At 38.6% G+C, this 24,150-nt stretch overlaps 1 protein-coding gene across 6 annotated transcripts in view; it reads right to left on the reverse strand.

Moving 5' to 3' along the window:
* The window catches only part of Zfhx4 (zinc finger homeobox 4), a 189,075-nt gene that overhangs the window by 137,675 nt on the left and 27,250 nt on the right, over positions 1–24,150 (reverse strand). For 3 of the 6 annotated variants that reach the window (XM_063281759.1, NM_001191702.1, XM_063281758.1), the window contains exons 2-3: positions 20,792–23,442; positions 19,437–19,861 (exon numbers count right to left, since the gene is read on the reverse strand). In XM_063281759.1, the coding sequence (XP_063137829.1) occupies positions 19,437–19,861; positions 20,792–23,396 (3,030 nt within the window). In that variant the 5' untranslated portion in view covers positions 23,397–23,442. Of the gene's footprint in view, positions 1–19,436; positions 19,940–20,791; positions 23,443–24,150 lie in introns of all 6 variants that reach the window. The other 3 variants (XM_063281757.1, XM_006232162.5, XM_006232164.5) reach the window with 1 other exon arrangement.

A 24,150-nucleotide genomic window follows, 5' to 3' on the forward strand; every position in this document is an offset into this window, starting at 1 on the left:
AACCCAATCACAGAAAGACATACATGGTATGCACTCATTTATAAGTGGCTATTAGCCCAAATGCTTGAATTACCCTAGATCCCTAGAACAAACGAAACTCAAGACGGATGATCAAAATGTGAATGCTTCACTCCTTCTTTAAAAGGGGAACAAGAATACCCTTGGCAGGGAAGAGAGAGGCAAAGATTAAAACAGAGACTGAAGGAACACCCATTCAGAGCCTGCCCCACATGTGGCCCATACATATACAGCCACCCAATTAGACAAGATGGATGAAGCAAAGAAGTGCAGGCCGACAGGAGCCGGATGTAGATCGCTCCTGAGAGACACAGCCAGAATACAGCAAATACAGAGGCAAATGCCAGCAGCAAACCACTGAACTGAGAATAGGACCCCTGTTGAAGGAATCAGAGAAAGAACTGGAAGAGCTTGAAGGGGCTCGAGACCCCATATGTACAACAATGCCAAGCAACCAGAGCTTCCAGGGACTAAGCCACTACCTAAAGACTATACATGGACTAACCCTGGACTCTGACCTCATAGATAGCAATGAATATCCTAGTAAGAGCACCAGTGGAAGGGGAAGTCCTGGGTCCTGCTAAGACTGAACCCCCATGAACTAGATTGTTGGGGGAGGGCGGCAATGGGGGGGGGAGGACGGGGAGGAGAACACCCATAAAGAAGGGGAGGGGGAGAGATTAGGGGGATGTTTGCCTGGAAACCGGGAGAGGGAATAACACTCGAAATGTATATAAGAAATACTCAAGTTAATAATAAAAAAAAAAAAGTACAGTTTTGGCTTTTACTTGCTAATTAGCAAAACTTTTTTCTCTTTAAAGAATTCTTTGGTCTAGTGTATCTTATTTGGTGATTTTTGTGCAGTTAACATTCATTTTAGTTCTCTATATACAGACAGTTCCTTAGTCAAATCTCCAGGATCTCAGCAGGGACTCAATGAAAAGGGGAATTTTGTATAAGTTAGGGAAGAAGAGGGAAGAAAGAACAATTACAATGAAAATAAAACCTCAAAAATAAACACAAGATAATTAGCTCCCCCACTTGCCTTGTTGCTATATATCAGTCACTTCCTCAAGCTACTCCAATCTACTACGAGTTTAATTTGTAGCAGTGTTAATTAGTATTAACAGACTGGGGCTATGAAATGGTCTTGAATTTATACTGACACAGGTGGCTGATAAATGTATTATAGTAGAACAAACTGCATATATAACATTATAATACAATGATATATTATGTCTTTCAGCTCAGCACAAAATGTTTGTAGTCCCTTGGTGTATACATGCTGCCCATTATCTTACATTAACCCAAGTGCTCACATTATATTCCAAGAGGAAAAGTAACTTTATCTGTCACTGGTCTGATGTGTCAGCACTGATGATCAGTAAGTCATCAAGGCCATCAAAGTGTTCCCAAAGACTGGAAATAATTAATTTGATTTTTTTAACCTAAGTTCCTGAATAGGTTCTAACCAGTCTGTCTGTGGAGAAATTGGGCATTTTGTTGGGATCTTTTTAAAAATACAAACCACATTGTCAGTGAGATTACCAAACAGTCTAGAATTGGCATTTTACTACAAATGCATATTTAAAGCACAGCTTTTCTATTAACTACAGAGCTGACAGATGGCTTCTGGTTGTTCTACAAAATAGGCATTGCTTTAAGAAACACAAGATCAAAATCTACACTCACTGCAATAACTTTCCCAAAGGAACATATTTTAGTGTGGATCCTGTTACATATCTGTTTACGTTGTGTGTGTGTGTGTGTGTGTGTGTGTGTGTGTGTGTGTGGTTTTATTGTTGTTGTTTTGCTTTTTTATCACTATTAATATGGCTCCCATAAAATCCATCTTAAATAACAGCAAATGTATCATTATCCTTCATAAATAAAATAAAGTGCCCAGCAAACAAACATACACACACACACACACACACACACACACAAACACACACACACACCCATCCACCTCTGCACACATTTATGTTTCTATTTACTCTTCTGGAATAAGGTCTATAAATAAGCCTCAGATTCTGTTTTCCTAGAATAGCAAGATGACACAAGATTTACAGAATCATTACAGTAGGTTACAAGTGAGCATGCACCCTACAGTCCTGTGGAAGTCTGCTCTCCTGAGACCCATATGATTCCTGTTCAGAAAACAGAATGCATAGCTATGTCCTGGGGACATGTTCCTGTACAAGGAAAGTGAATTTCTGCAACTACAATAAGGCAAAGCAGTATCCTAAAACTGTTACCCTAACAAGACATGCCTACAAAATTCAATCCAGTGTGCTTGACATTGTAGTGTGTGTGTGTGTGTGTGTGTGTGTGTGTTTGTGTGTCTGTGTGTGTGTGTGTCTGTGGGTGTGTGTCTCTATGTTCCTACTTCAGGACTTAAAAAATGGTTTATTGACTCAAGAGCTAACCTAAGTCACAAAACTTCAACAACGGTAACAAAAAAGATATTTTATTAGTAGTTTTGTTTGTTTGTTTTGAGGTAGTGTCTGTTTACATAGTCTGGCTGTTTTAGACCTTGCCCTGTAGACCAGACTGGCTTCAAATTCATAGAGATCTGCCTGTCTCTGCCTCCCAAGTGTTAAGATTAAAAGGTGTGCATCAAAAGACTTGTCACTTTATCCCACTGAGGTGGGACGATAACAGACAAAAGCATGTCAGACTCCAGTCTTTTTGGGCAAAATGAGGCACCAGGCTGAGGCAACGCATGAAATGGCTTCATGGAACCAATCCTAACAAAAGTCATAATACCTGGTGAGGATTCTAGAACTGTGCCAAGCTTTTTGTCTTAAGTATTGCCACCATGTCACTCTGCGAGGAAGCTTTACAGACCTCCAGAACACCCAGATTTGCCTGACTACCACAACTGTATCTTTAAATAAAAATTTCTAGAGTATATTGGTAGAGTCGTGACCATGTAGTCGGTATATTTCCAAAATTTCGACAGGGAGCCTACTAGCGAGATTCATTTCATCTAACATTCTGTATTATATTCTGTTCAAACCTCCCAGCTGGAGGTAAAGGTATTTTTAGAGTACATTTTTACATGGCATCTCAGGACTGTAAAGGTTTGAAAATATTTGTTCTCCAACAGTAGCGTTTTTTAAATTTTTTATGTCTAGACTTGGCTGAAATCTCAGTCAGTTGATGGTTCACCTTAAGTATGAAGAACTGAGTTCAGTTGTCTGGAATCCATGGATTAAGAGCTGACTGGACATGGCAGAATGCAATGCTCTTTCTGGAGAAGCCAAGGTAGGAGGATCCCTGTGCTTTCTGGCTAGTTAGCATAATCTACATAGTTCCAGGACATTAAGAAACTCTGTCTTAATAAGCACAGTAGACAGCACATGAGGCATTGTAGCTGACATTGTCTTTTGTGGTATGCATGCAATGCTTCTAAAAATAATAATTCCTGTGATAGTAGTAGTAGTAGTAGTAGTAGTAGTAGTAGTAGTAGTAGTAATTGTAGTAGTAGTAGCAGTAGCAGCAGCAGCAGCAGCAGCAGCAGCAGCAGCAGTAGTAGTAGTAGTAGTAGTAGTAATAGTAACAATACATTTTATATTATCAATATTGAAAGAAACCACCTTATTTGTAAACTCTCACTAGGCAGCCTTGAAAAGTAGAATTTAAAGTGTCATGCGTGGTTCCCTTTCTGTAGGCCAAGTTCTTAGAAAGGATGAATATTGACGGAGAAACCCATTAGAAGAAACACTAACCATTGCTTTCTATGAGCTGTAGTCATCCCTTTTTAAGTTGATGGATATAGCTAGCTACATTACACTTCACAGCCACTCCCTCCGAAGGCCAGTGATGGAGATAAAGGTCAACTTGCTGTTACAGTAGTGACCGAGAGTACTTACAGAAAATGAAAATAAAAGTGCCTTGCAAATATCAAGAAAGAAGTTATCTTCAGTACACAAACCTATGCCAGTAGCAAAGATATACTAAAGATAACATTCCACACATGTAAGAAAAGTTTTCATTATACAATACATTTTCAGCTATCTTTGTTCCATAATTAAGATCTATGATATTCATTTAGGGCTTGGGGGGTGGGTTTCATTTCACTACTAATATACTAACTAAGGCACAAAAATAACAGTAAAAATACCATAATGAAGAGAAAGCCACTTTGATAATTCGATAATGGAAGACAGAGATCTTTGTTTAAATTTTGTTGATTATTGCACAGAAAACTATAGGGCTATGAGCAACTTTCATTGACAATGTAAGATATCACCTGGCATGCTCTATTCAAAATTCAGCCTTAATTAATTAATAATAGTGGGACAGCTAACGTGATACCTACTCTTGTCCAAACTTATTAATCTACTCAGATCCTCATGACACAGCTGCTGAACTCATCAGCATACGGTTCAGTTTTCCTATTTCCAACTCACAAGGCACTTTGGAGAATCTTTTATCATAAAATAAACCATAAAATTATCACGATTTCCTGAAGAACATCTCTTTCAGTTATTTGCATGGTAAACAGAGGGAATTGTGCCATGACAATGTCCTTAAGAACACTGGCAGCTTAACCCCTGACCTCCCTGTGCCCATGTCAACAAGCCTCATGAAGAAAAGGTCTCTGAAAATTGAAAGCCTCAAGGAAAATGAGTAGCTATTTTAATTTAATAGGGTTGTGTCTAGAATAGCTACAGATAAAATACTAAGACTGCATTGCCCTGATTATTATACTAAATTTAATTACATAGATTATTTTCCATACCTATTAAAGAGAAAAATAACTCTCATGTTGCAAGTAATACTCTGAGGAATACTTGTTTGTTTACATCGTTACTATTGTGAAAACACAAAAACAATGTTCTGTAGAAACCAGATAGGGAGAGGCAAAGGAGCCAAAAGACTGAATTCCTGTTGCTAGGAACTTTTGGTATTTCTCCACAAGTTTTTAAAAATTTATATCTACATATACCTGGCATTTCCTAATGCCATAACAGCGCAACCCCTGCTAAACGTTTTTATTATGTAAACTTCCAAAGTCATTGCTCCAAACTTGAACTCAAGGAATTGAATAGGAATAGCCCACAAGGAAAAGAAAACAGAGAAAAGGTAAGCCTTTACTCAGGGCAGGAAGTCTATCATATTGCCTCTGTGACTGTCTATTGTTTTTTGGAACTCAGAACAGTGTTTGTCTACCTGTGTGTTAAATAAATGTCTGTGCATTATTCAAGTATTAATGTAACAAATATACTTGAGTAGATATAAGCTATCTTAAAATATATTAATTATCAATATCACATAAAATCCAATTGGTAATTATTTTTCAAAGCTATAGTATGACCAAAAAAATGGTTAATTTTCAGACAGTGAAAAGAATGTACTATGAATGAAATAGTTAAACCTCCGACATTCAAAAGGTAAATTATGGTATGCAAACTTTTTCTAGCTTGCCATTTTTATATCTCCATCCGTCTCATTACTTGTCTTCTTCTCAAGTGATGAACCCCTACCATGAACATCTATCAGAGTCACAACCATACTGTCATTTCTTTATGCCATAAACAGAACTCTCCTGGCTAGATACTATTGCAATGAAGAGTCTTTATTGTAATGAAATTGCTGATTAATGATGTAGGGCCTGGAGACAGACTGAATTCAGATCTAATTTGGTTCTCAGTGTTACTAGCTATGTGAGCTTAGACAATCAATTAAATTTTAATGTATATTTATTTCATCTTCAAACTTTCTCAATAGCTGTACACACATGCAAGAGAAGTTGTGATTCATCAATAATTTGACATATTTAACATCTTACGGGGGATAGAGAAATGGCTCAGAGGACTGGAGTTTGGTTCCCAGCACCCACATGACAGCTTACAACTACCTGGCTCTGAAATCTGATACCCTCTTCTGTCCTCCACAGACATTTGCATTTATATTTGTGTATTCAGCACAGACACACTCATACATATGATTAGAAATTTAGTTTTTAAGTCTTAAAAAAAGCAACATGAAGAATATGGGTATTATTTTGTCACCACTGAATACATGCTCAATAAATGCTACTAATAAACTTCTTTAATAAGCCAGATGGCTAGTAGGGAAAAATGTCACTAGTGTAATGAGGAAAAGGTGGGGCGTGGATTTTAATTAGTATGTGTGTGTGTGTGTGTGTGTGTGTGTGTGTGTGTGTGAGAGAGAGAGAGAGAGAGGGAGAGAGAGAGAGTATGTGTGTGTGTGTGTGTGTGTGTGTGTGTTTAGTTAGTGATTGAACTCAAGGCTTCCTACATATTAGGGAAGTCTTCAAAATATTTTTTTAAAGACAAATAACAGTTAGTTGACCATACATAAGTAAGAAGGCACTGGCAGTAATAAAATAAAATCTAGTCGATATTAGTAATTGCTCTTCTTGAAATCACACTTTGGGGTACCTAACTCAGAGAAATGAAAATAAAATATATATATGCCTAGCATAATTATACATAATAGCCGTTAAATGAAAACAACCAAATATCTATCTGAGGTAACATAAATAAAAGACACTATGCATAGATGGCATGCATTTAATAAAGGAATTCAGTATTAGAACATGTAAAAGCATTGACAAATTTTGAAAGCATTATGCTGAGTGAAAGAACTCTCACAAAGGACCCCATACACTGTGGTTGCAACTATATCAATGACCATAATAATCAAATCTATAGAGACAGAAGGCAATTAGCTGTTGCCCAGAGCCAAGGGAGTAAGAGTTCAGGATGGCTGTGGGCAACTAAGTTAGTACAAGATTTCTTTTTCAGCTGAGAAAAATATTCCAAAGTCAAGTATAATGATGGTTATATAATTTTGTGAATGTTTTAAATACTCTTCAGTTGCATTTTAAGTCAATGAAATGTGTGGAATATGATCAATATCTAAATCAAGTCCTTGCAAATAATTATAAGAAATGTTTTTTTTTTTTTACAGCTAACAGGCCCAGTAAAACAGAGGCAAGGCTCAATGTTTTCCACAAGCTAAACATACTAGTATTTATGACATATAAATTATGTTTCTTTCTGCTCTAACTTATAACAACTTTCAGTGGTCATTTGTCACCGTTTCCTCAATAATTGGATGCTTAGATTAAACATTGAAATTCCTGCCTTCTTTGGTTATTGCCTGAGTGCCTGTGCTTCAATACCTCTGAGTATCCCATGATATCTGTTATGATTTTAAGGCCATAGAAAGGATAGAATACTAAATGGGTAGGCATGAATTTGAGAAACACTTTACTTTTAAAGAAAAAAAAATAAAAGAATTCCTTAATAGATTTAGTGCAAAATCCTTTGCGAAAAGATGCCTTCTCTGAGGCTGGGCTCAAATCTGCCTTCCTTGTGGCAGAAAGGATCCATGTGCTATTAGTGAAGCCATTTACTTTTAGGAGAATCTATTACATTTGCCAATCATATCCTGTTCCCTGAACCTTTGATTAGTCATTTGTACATTCAGAACTATTTAGTGCTTGCTGCTGTTTCTTGAACAATACCATCAAAGGTTGATTATCTCTAAGGTCCAAAAGTGTACAGGAAGAGGTTACTGCAATCTACTTTAAAACAAAATAAGAATTACTGATTAACTCATAATATTCATCAATTTTAATAATTTTAATACATTTTCATATATAGAGCAATCCTCTCTCTCTCTCTCTCTCTCTCTCTCTCTCTCTCTCTCTCTCTCTCTTCTTCATTCCTACCCTGCCATCCCCACATACACATGTACAAAATTTATTCCATGATTTGAGTAATGTACTTATAAGTAGGGCTATATACATACATACAGAATATACCAACTAAAGAGTATTTTCATCTTTTTTAATACCTTAGACATGTGACCCTAAACATATGCACATTTTCTTCATTCACTGAAAGAATTAAATTGTTAATTTGGAGAAAAGTCTATCTGTGTGTATGTGTGGTGTATCTTATTTTCACAAACAGCTTCTGTTGCTATCACTAAGGACCATAGTCTGAAAAAGGAAGGACTAAAGTGACATAGTAGATGATTTCAGGAAGCCATGATACTTGCTAATCTATACTGAATCACATCTAAGTAAATACAGAAAACTTGGGCAGTTAGGAAATTAACGTCCTTGCTAATGATGCAAGTAAAAGAGAGAAGTACATCCAGCTAAATATGAAAAAAAATAATGTTCTAAATCTCAATAGGTCTTCAGAAAGATCACTTTGGGTTTTCCAATACTTAAGAAAATAAAAGGATGAAAGACTAAATTACTCCAAAGAAAGATTATTTATAAATGTCCTTTTCTATTAGTTAATTTTGTATTTTACAACTAAAATGCATGACAAAAACTGCTTGAGGGGAAAAGACTTATTTTAGCTCAAAGAGCTAGAGAGAGGCCCATCCATAAATGGTAAAAAAAAAAAAAAAAGGCATAATGGGACAGCTGAGTTCACATCAGGGTGGGCCAGGAAGCAGAGAGAGCAGCAGGAAGAGGTCAAGAATAATACATCTCGGGGGTTGGGGATTTAGCTCATTGGTAGAGCGCTTGCCTAGCAAGCGCAAGGCCCTGGGTTCAGTCCCCAGCTCCGAAAAAAAGAAAAGGAAAAAAAAAGAATAATACATCTCCCACCTCATTCAGCTAAGCATCACCTCCCAATCTCTCTTTACATGACACCACCAGCTGGGGACAAAGCATTCAGAACATGAGTCATCAGATTCAAGTAATATCTTTGCATCTATTTTTTTATAATTTGTTTATGAGACTGGAAGAAGATTCTTAAGGAACGGTCATCACTGAAACATTGATGCTTCCTCACAAATTTTGGTTTTAGTTATTTGATTTTTATAACGAAAATGTAAACAAACAAGAATCCAATATTAAGACAGTATTCTTTCCTTGAATCCCTTCCCACTCTAGGGTTAATTCTTACTGTCTGGTGGTGATGGTAGTGGTGGTGGTGGTGGTGGTGGTGGTGGTGGTGATGGTGGTGGTGGTCGTGATGATGATGATGATATAATTTTGATGACAACTTGATTTCACCAATTATTTCTCAAAAGATATTGAAATGCTTCTTATTAAAACACCACAGTTATAAAATTACAGTGTAAAGAAAAAGGGTTTCAGCCTTTTCAATAGAGTGAATTCTAAATGACAAATTCTGATATGTGCATAATGTTGTTGTAAAATTATAAAAAATCTTGACATTTATTGCACACTAGGTCCAGCACCTTACTGCTCCAAGATATCTGGTAGATATCTTCATCTGAGTCAGCAAAGCCTCTCACCTGCTTTTACTCTTTCCCATATCACATTGCCAATGGCTTCTCTCTGAGCCTGGCAACAATGTTTCTACTCATCTAGTTCCCAAGGCAGGTTGTCACCATGCCAGACATACACATCCCAATTCCGTGGTGGGCTAGTGTCTCCAGTCACCATATATTCCCTTGAACTTAAATCGCCACATGAAAGAATACACAACACAATAACCCCTGATGCAGTTAATAAAATATCATTGCTCACATAGACATGCAAAGCCTTAAAATATCCCTTAAAAATCCATCCCTTAAAAATATTCACAACAACCTGTAAATGTGCAGAGAGGAATCTTAACATCTACCTCCATGTTCCTCAGCTGCTTCTCTTCCTTGCTCTAGTCTCCTCCTCTCTAAAACTTTTCTCCTGCCCATCCTTTCTTCTCCTCCAATGACAGGCCTCATTTTATCTTGTACCTGCCTTCACCTGTGTAATGACATCATCCTACAGCATAATTCTCTTTTAGGTTGTGAATCTTGTCTTAAAGGCACCACTAGTAACTCTGTAGAAAACCTCTCCTGAGTGCTGAAAGCATGTTGACAAAGATGACTTATAAGTGGACTGTACAAGTGATGGCAAGAAGGCTTGGTGTCCAATATTTCACAACTGAACACTGGATAATTTGAGTCTTTGATGATGTATGTCTTCAATAAGAGGGTGTTCTGTCTAGGCTTGCCAAATGGACAGTTAGAAATAGAAATAGTCTTTGAAAACTATAAAACAGAAATAAGAAATGTCCCAAACTTCTTTCCACACACCATCTATAGACTTGCAAAACTCAGGCAACTCTCACTTTTCAATAAAAGAACATTGCATCAATATATGTGGTCAACATTTAAGGGAATGAACAAATAAACCTACAGGGTCAAGTAGGTTCAAATTACTTCAAAAATCTCTATGAACAGACAACATAAGTGATAGCATGAGACTATGTTTCACACTGAAATGTTTGGCAAATGCTTGAAGAGAACAGAGGTAGGAAGGTAGTCTACCAACATACACTGGAGGCACAACCCTAGGAATCTCAAAATGAACCAAGAAAATAAAAATAAATGAAGGTTGAGTTCAAGGTTAAAAAAGAAGGAAGAGAATAGAGAGGAAGATTAGAAGGTAGGTTGTGATAGTGAGGCTCTGGTTCACAAAAACATACAATGGTTTAAAGTAAGAAATAAAATATAAAAATACAAAAATAAAAATTCAAATCAACAAGCTGTTTTAAGCACCTGATAGGTTACAGGTGATTAGGACTCTTCCAGGTGTTCTAAGGATGCTAGGACACAGAGGTGGCCTGCACTCTGGGTGGGTGACTGTCCCAGCTGTTCTGGCTGCAGTACCAGTTCCATTCCACCATCTCCTTTGTCAGGCCAGTGGGAGACCATTAGTGCCCCACTGCCTGGTGACCTGAATGAATTAATGCAGCCTCCAAAAGGGGCTTAACTAGCAAGCACCAGCTTGCAAAGTGATAACTATTCAATTAGTCGATCCTGTTTTATATACTAAACACCAAAACATGCCAATACAAGGACATTGCTAAAAGCAGAATTCCATTTTTATAGGTAATATAACGTTACCCCTCCTGACTAGTCATGGCTGGTTTAAGTCTGTCATTTCAGTGCATGGCATTTGTGTATACAGAACCGTTCCCACTTTACCTGCCTACACTTTAGGAAATCTACTGGTTTAAAGAACTGAAAATGATAACCAACATGATGGTGCTGAAGACCAAGTGGCAAAGCTCATCAGGTGCCAGCCTCTCTGCTTTCCCACAGCCTGCTCTTGCTGTCCTCAAACATAAAAAGGTTTTATCGTTGATGGAAGAGGTACAGGGCAAGAACAGGATCTTACTTTCTATGAGGACCTGCGAACCCCCTGAATCTTGGTTTCCCCGCATGCTTTAATGTGAATAATGGTATATAAGTCTTTGGAAGAGGGAAGAGACAATGTAATGTAACTTTTAACTTCCAGTTTTGGTTACTACATTTTCTTCCTTCAGACAGTAGTGCAATTGTAAAAGGCAAAAAAAACTGGAAAAATAAATTCTCAATATGCTTTCATTGTCAATAGATTATCTGGCATCATAAGTAGGAATATTTTTAGAAAGAGTCTTCCCAGTATACCATTAATCACATACTGATGCCACCAGTAAATGATCTTTTAAAACAGAATACATAGTTACAAAAGAAAATAATCAAATGACAAGTGTAAAAGATGTTCTCCAAAGTGGGTGCTACCATGTACTGGGTCTGTTTTTGGACTCCCAACCTTACTTTCCATTCATTTTTATCATCAAATATCTGTGTATAGCTTCCTCTGTACTACTCCTTAAAATTTGCTTGAGGAGGTCTGAAAAGACTGTGCAGTCTCCAAAATGCTTGCTTCTCAAGCATGAGGACCTGAGTTTAGGTTCCCCATATCTACAGAAAGAGCCTAGCATCCTGCTATGTGCACACAACCCCAGCACTGGAGAATGGTGAGGGTTGAAACAGGAGAACACATGAAGCTCTTTTACCAGCCAGCTTAGCTGAATCCATGAGCATCAGGTTCAGTGAAAGATGCTATTTCAATAAATAAAAAGAGTACAACAGAGTCAAATACCTGATGCATACCTCTGGCCTCTATCAGTATCTATGCATGTGTTTGTGTAGACATTTTTACCCACATGCCATGTGCATGTCGACACTGACAAAGTCATACAGTGCACACACACACACACACACACACACACACACACACACACACACACACAAATTTGTGCTTGAAGAGAAAATATCATCCCAACTTACTCCTTTCCCAAGATGAGAGGTCAATATATGTTCCATGCTATCAATTACATCCATTGATCAAAAGGTTTTAACTGAATCTATTCCTATATGCTTTTATATGCACATTATACTTTACATATTGTGTTATATATGCTGTAAGAGAATTTTCCCTTGTAGATAGAGAAAACAGGTTTTGTTTTCTTTCATGCCCTTTCTCACAACAGGATCTCACTGTAAGCCAAGCTAGGCTCATAACTTTCCTATGTCAGCATCGTAAATCTTGCCATTTTAAGTCCGTGTCACCACAGCTCACAAAATGTGGAATTATAAATTAGATAAATACACAAAGTATTGTTGTGCATAACTGTTATCTGTGGTAATGACTGTATAACAAGTCAACATGAAGATGTTCCTTTAGATGGAACTCTCACTGCATTGTAAATTGTTTTTATATATGTTTTCCAGGACTCATATCATCTTGGATCTGTAGAGGGGTAGATCAGGTTGTAAATCAACATTCTTACTTAGTTTTCTTCATTTTTTCAATGACACATAGCAGTATGCTTTTATGTGAAGAATAACTATGAATGTGTCAAGCAATGAAAGCTCTTTCTTGAATTAAACTTGCAAATAAAATTCTCAGCTTAAAAATGATCTATAAATAGTGACTATGTAATAGAGTAGAGTGAGGCAAGATACACAAGTAGGATACTGCATATCTATGGACAATTCAAGATACCTGGAGCATTCAGACTTTTTACTAAATGCAGCTGAAAAAAGCAGGGAAACTTGGCATAGCACTATTGAACTTGTAATTTTTATTAATGTTCCTGACTCCAAAATTCACGTGCAATTGTGAAGAGTTTGAAAATGCAACCTCACAAACCTCTGTGTCTTCAAACACGTAATATGTCACCTTACTGTCTGCCATCTTAATGGACAAACTCACCATGCAGTTATATCCGGAGCCTGAGACACAGTAAATAAATGCTCAATAAATGCTTCTCTGGTTATTCAAAGCAGGAAGCAGCATATAATCTAGGTCTTCTTCAAATAAAGCTGTGGCCCTGTGTCAGAACCAATCAATACATCTGGGTTACAGAGTTCATGGAAACATTCCCTGAAGGTAAGGGGTTGCTATACCTCTGTGGTCCTGGCTCACTCTTAATAAATCACATCCTCTCAGACTCTCCTGAAAGCTCCCGACAGTGTAAGGAGAAATCACCTCTAACGCTCAGGTTGTCTGAATAATGAATACATCTCCATGTGTGTGTGAACTCCACCTTAGCATGGGTTCAGACTCAAAGCAGACTTGCTGAAGCATCTGCAGTAGGGCTTCGGGAGCCCAGATGTTCTGGAAGCAGAACTGTGGTCATTATGCACATGCCAGCTCCTCCTCACTCCACCCCAGGCCAAGACCCTTTCAGCAGTGTGAGGCCTGCTGAACATATGACTGTGGTTGCACTGCTGTTTGCCAGGTCTTTGAGTGCTTCAACAACTGCATACCAGCTCCATGGGAAAAGGACAGATTAAGCCAAAGAAATTCTCATGTGTGTCCAGAATTATGTGATGACACTCGGTTCGTTGTACCTAAAAGACCGCAGGACAGGTCACAGATAAGCCATTTGATACATCTGGATAAAATGTGCCAACAATCCAGGTTAGATAGAATGAGCATAAAATATGGAAGTGTTTGAATTAAAAAGTACAAGTTGACTTGTTCCTGGGACTTAGAGTGAACAATATCGTCAAGCTGTTGACTAAATTTCTGAAGTGTATTTGTATGATGGCAGGGGCAGTGGTTTTGTGTACTTATTCAGAAGCAGCAAGTGAAAGAAACTCTAAGAAAGGGGACTGCTCTGTGTGTTCCTGACTCTCACCTGATTCCCTCAGCACGGACCCATCTCCTCTCACCCTAACAGAAATTTTGCAGCAAGGAAATATAGTAACAGCTCATCCTGAAAAAGACTAGAAATGGCACTTATAATTGCAGGTGCCTCTGTTTCCCTTACTTAGAATTGCTTAGGAAGTTAGCTAAGCTTGCAATGTAGAATACTTCATAAGTAGAAGACCCAGGTAGGAAGCAGAGTGGCATTATAACACATACAGGGAGACAGAACCACAGGTTGACAATCACAGAAAACAGGCAGCAGTGACGTGATGCCATATTTTCATTTTTACAAAAAAATCTGTCCAGGTTTGATAATAATTTCACAATGTTATTTTATTTGCCCTGACATGGATTCAAGGTTGGCTAAAATTAATCATCTCTGGGGATAACCATCTATTAATATTTAAAACTTTGGGGTTATTTTTCTTGCCATGGGGGTGAAAAAAGATCCTCAGATCACAATATACCATAGTACTTGCCACATGAGTACACTCACAGAAGTCTACATTTGTCTGACTGAATTGGCCTGGTTTGCACATGGCTATGGTTCAGGCAACATCATGCTTAGAAACAGAAGGCTGTGTAGTCAGAAGGGCCAACCAATTACAGTGTGATCTGAAAACACCCATGATTTATTAGTTGTTATTAGCTACCCAGTTTCTCTTTATTTGATCTGTGTATTTATTAGTTCTAAATATTATGCAAGCATGGATTGTTCTCCTGTAGAAATTGCTTTTTCAACCTCTGCCTGTCTTTTAATATGAGAATACAATGGAATAATTTGAATTGTGATTACTTACAAAAAAATCCTACAACTGTTATTAAATTTCACACTGCTTTTCAACCTTGAAATGAACATTAATGTGAAACTAATACAAAAAAGTACAAAGATATTTCCATACTCAGGTTAATGTTTAGTCAGGGAAAAGAATAACTTTTGTTTATCTCTGTAAACAGCTTTCTTCATCTAAGCAAATGTCTAGAATAAGATTAAGAAAAACTGCTTGAATTTCTCAGAGTATCCCCGTATTGCAATTTCTTTTTACACAATGACTTTTATGCAAATATGTACTACACCTTCTCCTATGAGCTTTCACCACCACGCAATGACACCGGTGACTAAAATGCTACATATCTGGTTTTCTGAATTTTAAATTGCAAAGTTGGACTTGAGCATATAGTTATGAAAATACCTGTGGCTCACAATACCTTCAAACCATTTAGCATTTTCAGATAATAAATAGAGCAAGGGGGTAGGCAATGTCAATTATTCTGTGGTGGGTTTACATCCCACAAACACGTTCCTCATTCCTCACTCTGCAGCCTTCATTGTCTTTTATGTCCATCCTCCATTCCCCTTGAGTTTTAGTTTGTAACCTGGGTCCTTTCTTTAATCTACATCATAAATAAGGAGAAGCATTGAAAACTGTTCCTTGGGTCAGTGATACCCTGTAATTACCTAGGACTAAGCCTCATGTGTTTGCAGTGTGCATCATGGCGGCAGGTTAGTGCTTCAGTGCTTTTAGCCTATGTGAAATCCGAATAGCAAAACAGCATTGAGAAATTCAGAGAGTCTCCTTTGCCTCACTCTGAGCAGGGGCAGGGAGGAAAACTGTTCAGGTGGATAAGCTTTTGACTTTGAACCAGGAGAGTTGTGAACACTCACACACACATTCACAGAGTAGGAGGAGGGCTGTCAGAGGGCACAGACAGCTAAGCATAGGCGTGCTGCACACAGGACAATAGTTAAGTCAATAGTCTGGCCAGAAAACCGGCCTCACAAAGTCAAGAATATTCTCCATGGTAATCTGTGATACTGCCCGAACCTTCCTTGATTGTCCTAACGTTCACGTCTAATGCTAAGTAGCTGTTATTACAACTTTCCACTGGACTCGTCAGAATGCCAGGGCTTATTATAGAAACAGAACAAATTACAATGCATTTTTTAAGATGAAGGCTGAAAGTGAAGGGGGTCCTTCAGCCACTCCTCCCGTGCCTCATCAGCTTCTGACATCACACAAACATTTAATAAGAACCCCTGTATGTGAAAACCAACTCACTAAAACTTTTAAGAGATTATAAAAGCAAGAAATTTTCAAAATTATAATTTAGCCTAGTAAATTGACTATCTTGAAATTACAGTTACATATCTACATAGGTATGTTTATGGTTTTTAACTTGCAAGACCAAATTTAACTGTCTGTACACTTAGCATTTATTAACCTCACTTTAAATATGCATCCAGACATTAAAGGAGATTAAGGATAATGAAAACGTTTCTTTTCTATTTCATTTTCCTTGACCAATTTTCTTTCATCGTTAAACTTTCTCTAGAAAAAAAATATGTCAAAATAAGATTGTTTTAGAACTTCAAAGAACTTACTGAAAAAGAAATGTTTTTTTGATTTTTTAAACCAGTCATGTTTAGCATTGAAATAATGGTATGTTTTTCAGTCATTGTTAACAATAGACATAATGGTATTTTACTTATTTATTTATTTCCCATATGGAAAGATCATCAACACATTCTTCCTCTGGGTTTTTTGCCAAAATACCATAGCCCACAAGCCATCTAACTTAAACATAAAAGGAGAGGTGTTGTTCTGGTCAAATAAAAGAAATAATTTTTACTACCTCACATCTAATGTTAAATCTGCTTAAATCCTGCCAAATACATTAAAACAACATCTGTAAAACAGATTTTCATTAAATTGATCAGTTTAAAGGTAGGCAGCTCCGGAAAGGATGCTTTTACGCTAACCCTTAACCTTTAACCTTTACCCTCCTTAAACGGAGTAAAGGCACACAGTTCTTTTAGGCTATGCTTCTGCAGGGTGACAGCACAATGAGTAGAGTGTTTTATTCAAATTGAACTGACAGGTTGCCACATTTAGAGCATTATGAATCAATATGTTGTCAATAATGAGCAAAGATGTTTTTTGCAGCTCTGTATCTGTCTTACAAATGCAGCTTGCCACTTTTCTCTAGTGTCTAAATAATTTACAATGTGAAATGGTGCAAATTAAACTCTTAATAAAAATAAATTTTACAGAGAAGATTATTGTCTAGTCATTAACTATGAAACTACTTTAAGTCTAATCTTAATATTTAAGCCATATGACAAACTGATTTTTTTCAGGCCTGATCCAATTCGTTAGGTTCTCACTTAAAAGCAATTAATGTTACTTATGAACTAATTTTATTTTGCTGAAACAAGCTAGCCACGCTAGTCTCCTCATCACTGTGCTTGAAATATTCTATGTCTGAATCGAACAGTTGCTGAATTGAATTTGGAAATATCACACAACTACTCAGTTTTAGTTTTTCTCTTCTGGAACTATGTAAAATAGTTGAATTGTCAAATAACAGGTTTCTGGTTTCAGTACTCAAGTAATGTTGGTGTTCTTTGAATTTAGTGTTTAACTTTTTCATAGTAACTTTTGTCTGCTGACCATATTAAAGCACTATAGTAGGTATACTTGACTAATTAAGGGATAAACAATCAAAGGACACATTACATGCTTTATAGGATCTTTAAGATAGGTGTTCATCTTCTGCCTATGGGATCTAATGTGCTCTGGCATTGCAGCCTTCTTTAGAATCAAGCATTTATCATAATGGGTCTTTAACAATTCGAAGTCATTGTCCAACTGTACCTCTAAGGGAACTTCAATTTGAACCCTGGAACTTTGTGAATGGCCCTGCAGGAGTAAGATGAAAGAATTGCATGAATTTATAAACACACACACACACACACACACACACACACACACACACACACACTCACCCCTATACACATATGAAGAATTATCAGACATTTTGATTAAGTAACCTATTCTAAGAAAATAAACAACACTCTCTCCCTTTCTCTATGTTTTTACCTGAGAGTATTAAAATAGAAAAATTTGTCCATTTATATCTCTTATGCAGAACATGTTAATTTAAAGTGTTAGAGGAACTGTATGAATATAAACATAGTTCATGAATATTCCATATAGCTCCCAGGGTCTAAATCTATTATTTATACAAATTTAATGTTTGTTTTTTTTTTCTCCTAGGTATTCTAAAACTTTTAATAGGTCAGGTATCAACAGCAAAAAAAAAAAAAAGTAGGCAATTGAACCGTTGTCAACTGTTGCTGCAAAACCCATGAATTATAATACAATTAATCCTTTATATTATATTTTCAATAGCACTGAGGTAGAAGCTCTCCATCTTACATTAGGGCCAGCACTTCCCACGAACAGAGCAACCCAAATCTAATGCTTTCATTATCGATCCACACAGTGCCAATAGAGCGGGAACAATGTTACAAATTCTCACATAGAGACTGTAGGATTTTCTGCATAGTACATCTATCTAAAATTTAAACAGGAACAACCAAAGCGTACAGCACCAGACCAATCCTAATAAATCATTCCTGAGCCTAACCCAAATAAGCACATCTGCTTTTGCAGTTGTGCTTGCAATTTTCAATAGGATTAGAAAAGTTATAGGTACTATAATTGTTGGTTGACTCCTGATAGTATAGTTATCACTGATTTCTAGTATAAATCAATAGATAACACTTGCAAAATGGATTTTGTAATCATATTTAGAGCTTGTTACGATGACTAATGGTTTGCAATATTTTCTGAATTTTAATATCCTCTAGACAAAAGAAGTTTTTTTAATAAGTAGCCAAGTTATTCATCACAGAAATGAATGTGCTGCACTTATACAGGAACCAAGACCATCAAGACAATCCAGGGAACTAACTACAAAAAATAAATTCATCAGGCATTAGGGTTCAGAAAATATCAAGACAAGTTGCGCAATACATGCTGTTCATTACTTTCACATATGAATAATGTCTGCATAGTTTTTCTCAGTAAAGATTAAAGAGCACTTGTCATTTTAAGAGCATATTTATGTAGGCAACACGCTTTGGGAAGGAGAGAAAGCATTACTAGTTGGGAAAACAATCATGCAAAAGAACAACAAAGTTTTCTTGAAGAGACTTCTAACTGACGCTAAGCAAGAGTATGTTTTTCTATGTCAGCAAGAGTGTACATACACAAATATCCTGTTTATTACCAATCAAATGATACATTTGCAGTGTAGGTACTGCCTGTGCCCTCTGTTTCTTGTACCCATTAACACTTAGTGATATTCTGTTTTTGTTTTCTAAAAACAATAAATAAAACACAACTTTAAAGTACCATTTTCCTAATGGCAATAGCCAGAAAACATTCTTTTGTTGTTGGAAGCCAGTGAAGCAATTCATGCCTCTGAGAGAGGTGGAAAAAGGGAAAGGAGCAAGTCCCTAGTTTCCACTGGTGTGCATTTCATATGCCTTTAGGAATGGTAACAGAAACTGTGCATCTTGATCCTTGCACCTGCCCTCTCCTCGACAGTCTATGCTCCAAACCCTGAAATGGTTAATGCCCTTGTCTACTCTGTGCCAATGAAAATGGATGGTACGGCTTACCTTGTAGAGTTTCAGGGCCGCCTCGTGCCTGTGATTGGTAGTATGCAGTCGTAATTTATCCACACTGTTGGTGTAGTAGTCACAGGCATTACACTTTAGGTGAACGGGGTTGCCAATGGCAATGCACTTCAGCCTCCACTCATTGGTTTTGCCCCCTTCCTTGATGTGGGCCACCAGCTGGTACTTCTGCATATGCTTATCAGTCTTGCAGTGGAGCTGGAAGTTGGCTTTGAGCTGTGTGTTGTAGTTGCAGAGCTTGCACTGGTAGATATCTCCAATTACAGCTCTCCAGTCCTCTTCAGGGAGAGAGCGGTCGCTGTTCACATGCACACTTAGAGCCTCCAGGCTGTCAGAGGTGAATTTGTTGCAAACAGCACACTGGAATAGCTTCAGCGCTGGGTCACTGATATAAGGTGACAGCTCTCCTGCAGTAAGGAGGGACAGGTCATCACCCATTAGCTGACCACTGGCAAGCCGGATTTCAGGCGGCAGCTCATTATTTACTACAGGGAAAAAATTAAAAGGAAAAATAGAGACTAGAAAACACAGCACACATGAAAGAATGTAAAAAAAAAATGTCTTGACAAGAAATGTGCTTTCTCTGGAGCTTAAACTATAAAAAGCTGTAATAGGATTGGATCAGGATCAATTACAATCATTCCTTTCAACTTCTAAATTCCCTCATCAGATAGCTTTAATTACTCCTACTGGGCATGATGTCATCCTGAAATTTGAAATTTGTATTTTCCAGTGCAAGAAAGTTGATCAATACCATAACAAAACAGTCACATGTTTGTGATTTAAGAGCCTAGATAGACTTACATGAACACTAATTGTTATTTCCCAATTTGTCTTCAAAAGCTTGAGGGGATTTGCCTGATTCTGCACTTGTTGCCTATCACATCCTCCCAAATACCTGGATAAGGTAATGGGATTATTGTAAGATTAATTATGAGCAATTACAGGCATTCAAATATTTTTTCAAAAATGTTTAATTAAAATCACGATGGCTTATGTTTGATGTCTTGGGCAATAATCACCCCAAATAAACGTACAAATTTTGTCAAATGTATGGCTAATGATGGTAAACAAAGTATGTAAATTAGCATTTTAATGGTCCTATCCAATGCAGACAAAATTTCCTAACTTCTTATATGCGGTCACTAATTTCTCAACTCCTTACTCTCTGGATTTAATTTAGCTTTAAAGCAATGTATCTTTCTGCAGTTTGCCTATGCAGTTTAAGAGAAAGGCCTTTCTAGCAAATTGTCCCCAGTTTGTCAGTGCTCCCCCACCAGAGATCAAGTGAAAATATGATTCAAAACTGACAATAGTGCAGAAAAGGGAGTACTAACCAAGTCCCGGTGCCAGAGCCGCTGCTGTAGCAGAGTCGAGCTGGAAGGGATTAATCAGGAGCTGAGGATCTGCAGGATTTTCCAGCTTCGTTCCTGTCAGGCCTATGTTCTGAGCCAGGTAGTATTGGTAGAGCTCAGCCTCTGCCGGGGCGAGGCCCAGATGAAGATTGTGCTGGATCTGTTTCATGTTCTGCTGCAGAAGCATCATATTGTGCATGTGTTTCTCGCTGGTCATGTGAATCCGAAGGTTCCTAGCCACGTTGGTTTCATAGTCGCAAACCTCACACCGCCAGGTGGGTTTCTGCTTGGGTTTGGAAGGGGAGGGTGTTCCGCAGCCACTGAGGCTAGTGTTGGGGGCTGGGGCAGAGTGGCCAAACACCTGCTCGCCGTTGCCATTCTGAAGATTCTGAACATTGTTCAGGTGCTTGTCAGACTGCATATGAATACTGAGGTTGCCTTTGGTAGTGGTAGAGTAGTTACAAACCTCACAACGGAAGGGTTTATAACCACACGTGTAACTCTCTCCCCGGGCAAGCCTGGGATGAGGCTGTCCAGTCTTACAATAAACACAAGAGCCACCTGGCTCGGGGTGCTTCTCCTTCATATGGGCCTCCAGAGTCTGCTGATATTTGTAGTGCCAGTTACATTTGGGACATTTCAGGGTTTTACATGAGTTCCTCGAGTGCATCATAGTCATGTGACCACCAAGAGACCTTGAAGACCCCAAAACCGTGTCACACTTTGGACACTCAATGCCATTGCCTGGGGAGCCATCTCCTCCAGGACCTGGTGTACCAGGTGTGCTCGGGGTGAAGCCATGCTGGTGTGAAGTCATTGAACTGTCCTCGTCTCCCCGGGTCGTTTCACTGGGATGAGCTGCTGTGGCACCATCTCTACTGACGCTTCCGTCTGCAAAGTCCTTGCCACCAATGCCGTAGCTATTAGTAACATTGCCACTGTTCCTTCCGGCGGCGGCAGCGGCGGCGGCCTGTGTTTTCTTCTCTGCATCATCAGCACTAGTCCCCGAGGAGGACGACGAGGTACCTTTTTCAATAAATTTTAGCACACTGGATGATAAAGGAGAAATGCTTTGGTTTAAGAGAGGGAAGTCTTTATTACCAATACTATCGGTGAGTTCGCCTACTTCCTCGTCATCGAGTTCATTGGAATATGCATCCTCTTCATCCTCATCTCCCGGTTCATTGGGTTCACTTTTGATAGGGCACTCCCCATTCGGGTGTAAGACTGTATTTTCTTTTGGCCTTTCACAGTTGTTCTCTTGGTCTTTGCTCTCTGACATCTTGCTAGACTCAGATGATGAGTGGCTGAGGGAGACAGAGGTAATTGGGGTGTTCACTACTAAACTAGACAGCCCCCCCAGGTTCACTTCAGCCTTTGGCATTTGGGTGATCCCCAGCGGCTGTTCTGCTGAGCTGGAAGGGCTTGCGCTTCCTTTCAAGAAGGCAAAGCCAGCCGGCAAAGAGTCACCGTTTTCAACATGAAAAGCGCTCCATAAACCGCGGAAGGTTGGATCAGGTCCTATGAGGTTTGTAGTAGAAAAATGGGGATAAACAGAAGTGGATTTTTTTGGTTCCAGAAAGCTTATAAGAGGTTCTTTGTCTTTGCCAATCCCCTGTATTATGGCGGAGACGCATTTATTACTGAGGAGCCTCTGCTCCTCATCATTGAGAGTCATCCGATGATCATGCACAGCATGGGTTACAAACGACCTGATATAACCAAAAGACAATTTGCACAAGAAACACATTAAAACAGGTTTCCTCTTCCCATCAGTAACACAACCATCGAATTTGGACAAGTCCACATTGTTAGGGACATCTTTGGACACACAGGAGTTTTTGGCTGAGCCATCACTGGTTAGATAGTCTTTCTCTCTCTTGTGTCGGAGATCATAGACACGGAAACTGTGCAACACAGGACCAACTCCTGCTAATGCTGAGGTATTTGGGAAAGCCGGATCGGCTGTAAATGGTTTCCCGAGGGATGAAGCGATATGAAAAGTGTTGATGATCTGTGGGTAGAACGACACAGGGCCCGAAGCAGACTGATCACTCTTCTCTCCAACAGATGCCAGGGAGTCCAGAAACATTGCTGTTGAAAAGAGTTTGCTGTTTGCCCCAGTCTGTGCGTTCTGCCCACTTTCTTTGGAGTCCTCAATTATATAAGCTGACCCATCAGGCTGGTAAACTATCTCCCCTGTTAAGTTTTCCACGTCACTGTCCTCTAACTCGCTGGTCTCACTCTCATCGTCCTTCAGGACAGGAAGGCGGGCATTAGGGCAGTGGTGTTCCATGTATTTCTGTAAACTGGGAAAAGAAGTGGCACATTCGTTGCAGGGTATCTCCTTTGCAGAGGTGACCTGAGTGGCAGCTGCATTCTCAATGCTGAAACCCAGCAAGACTTCGCTTTTGCGTTCATGCTCCTCTGTTTTCAGGTTGTCATGTGAGGAGCTGTTTTCCCTGTCAGGCTCCATCCCTGCAACTTTCTCTGGCACCTCATTATCAAGTTGTGTAGTTCCACATAGCTTTGATGTGCTCTGCCCATTTTCCTGCCTTGAGATAGGAGGAGAGTCACAGGTTTCCATGGCAATTGCTACATGGGGATCTCATTTCATCCAGCCTGTCAGGGACCTGGATAAAAAATGAGGTGAGAGAAGCCATTTTTATTAAATAATGACACAGCTCACTAATAGCCCATCACTAATTCACAGCTACTGTAAACTTGACTGTCTAAAAAGTTGAGGAGGAAAAACTTAAAACCATCACACCTATCTATTACAGACAGACTTTATATAAATGTAACAAACTAATGTTGATAGCTATCATAGAAGTTCCTGCTTAGGTGTTACTGAAATCACTCTGAGCATTCACATTAAACCCAAATTTGTTGCAGAAATCCTGCTATTTTTTTTCATTCTGTTTTCAAAAAGAAAAAAGGCATGCACTGAATATAAAGGCCTTTAAATGCAAACAATCCTAGTAGAATGTAAAGAATTTTCATACAAAGCAGCACAATGGATGTACAGTACAAATGACTGTTGTTGTTTGATTTTTTTGGTTTGTTTTTAATTTTCTTATTCTCTATCAGGCAGTGGCTAGAGAGGGGAGGTGGGCATGAGAGAGAGAGAGAGAGAGAGAGAGAGAGAGAGAGAGAGAGAGAGCCCAACAAATCTGAGAAATATTAAAGTTCCAGGCTGTGCAAGCCAGACTCTTCGCTGGTTTTTATTTGGCCAGTAAATCAGCTTACTACAAATCTTGCCTGCGCAAAGGGTCTCAGCAGGTGCCTGGCTGGACCTGACTACGCACCAATCACCATTCTTCCCCACACTTCAGGCACCT

Source organism: Rattus norvegicus, chromosome 2 (assembly GCF_036323735.1).
Source record: "Rattus norvegicus strain BN/NHsdMcwi chromosome 2, GRCr8, whole genome shotgun sequence".
NCBI lineage: Eukaryota > Metazoa > Chordata > Mammalia > Rodentia > Muridae > Rattus > Rattus norvegicus.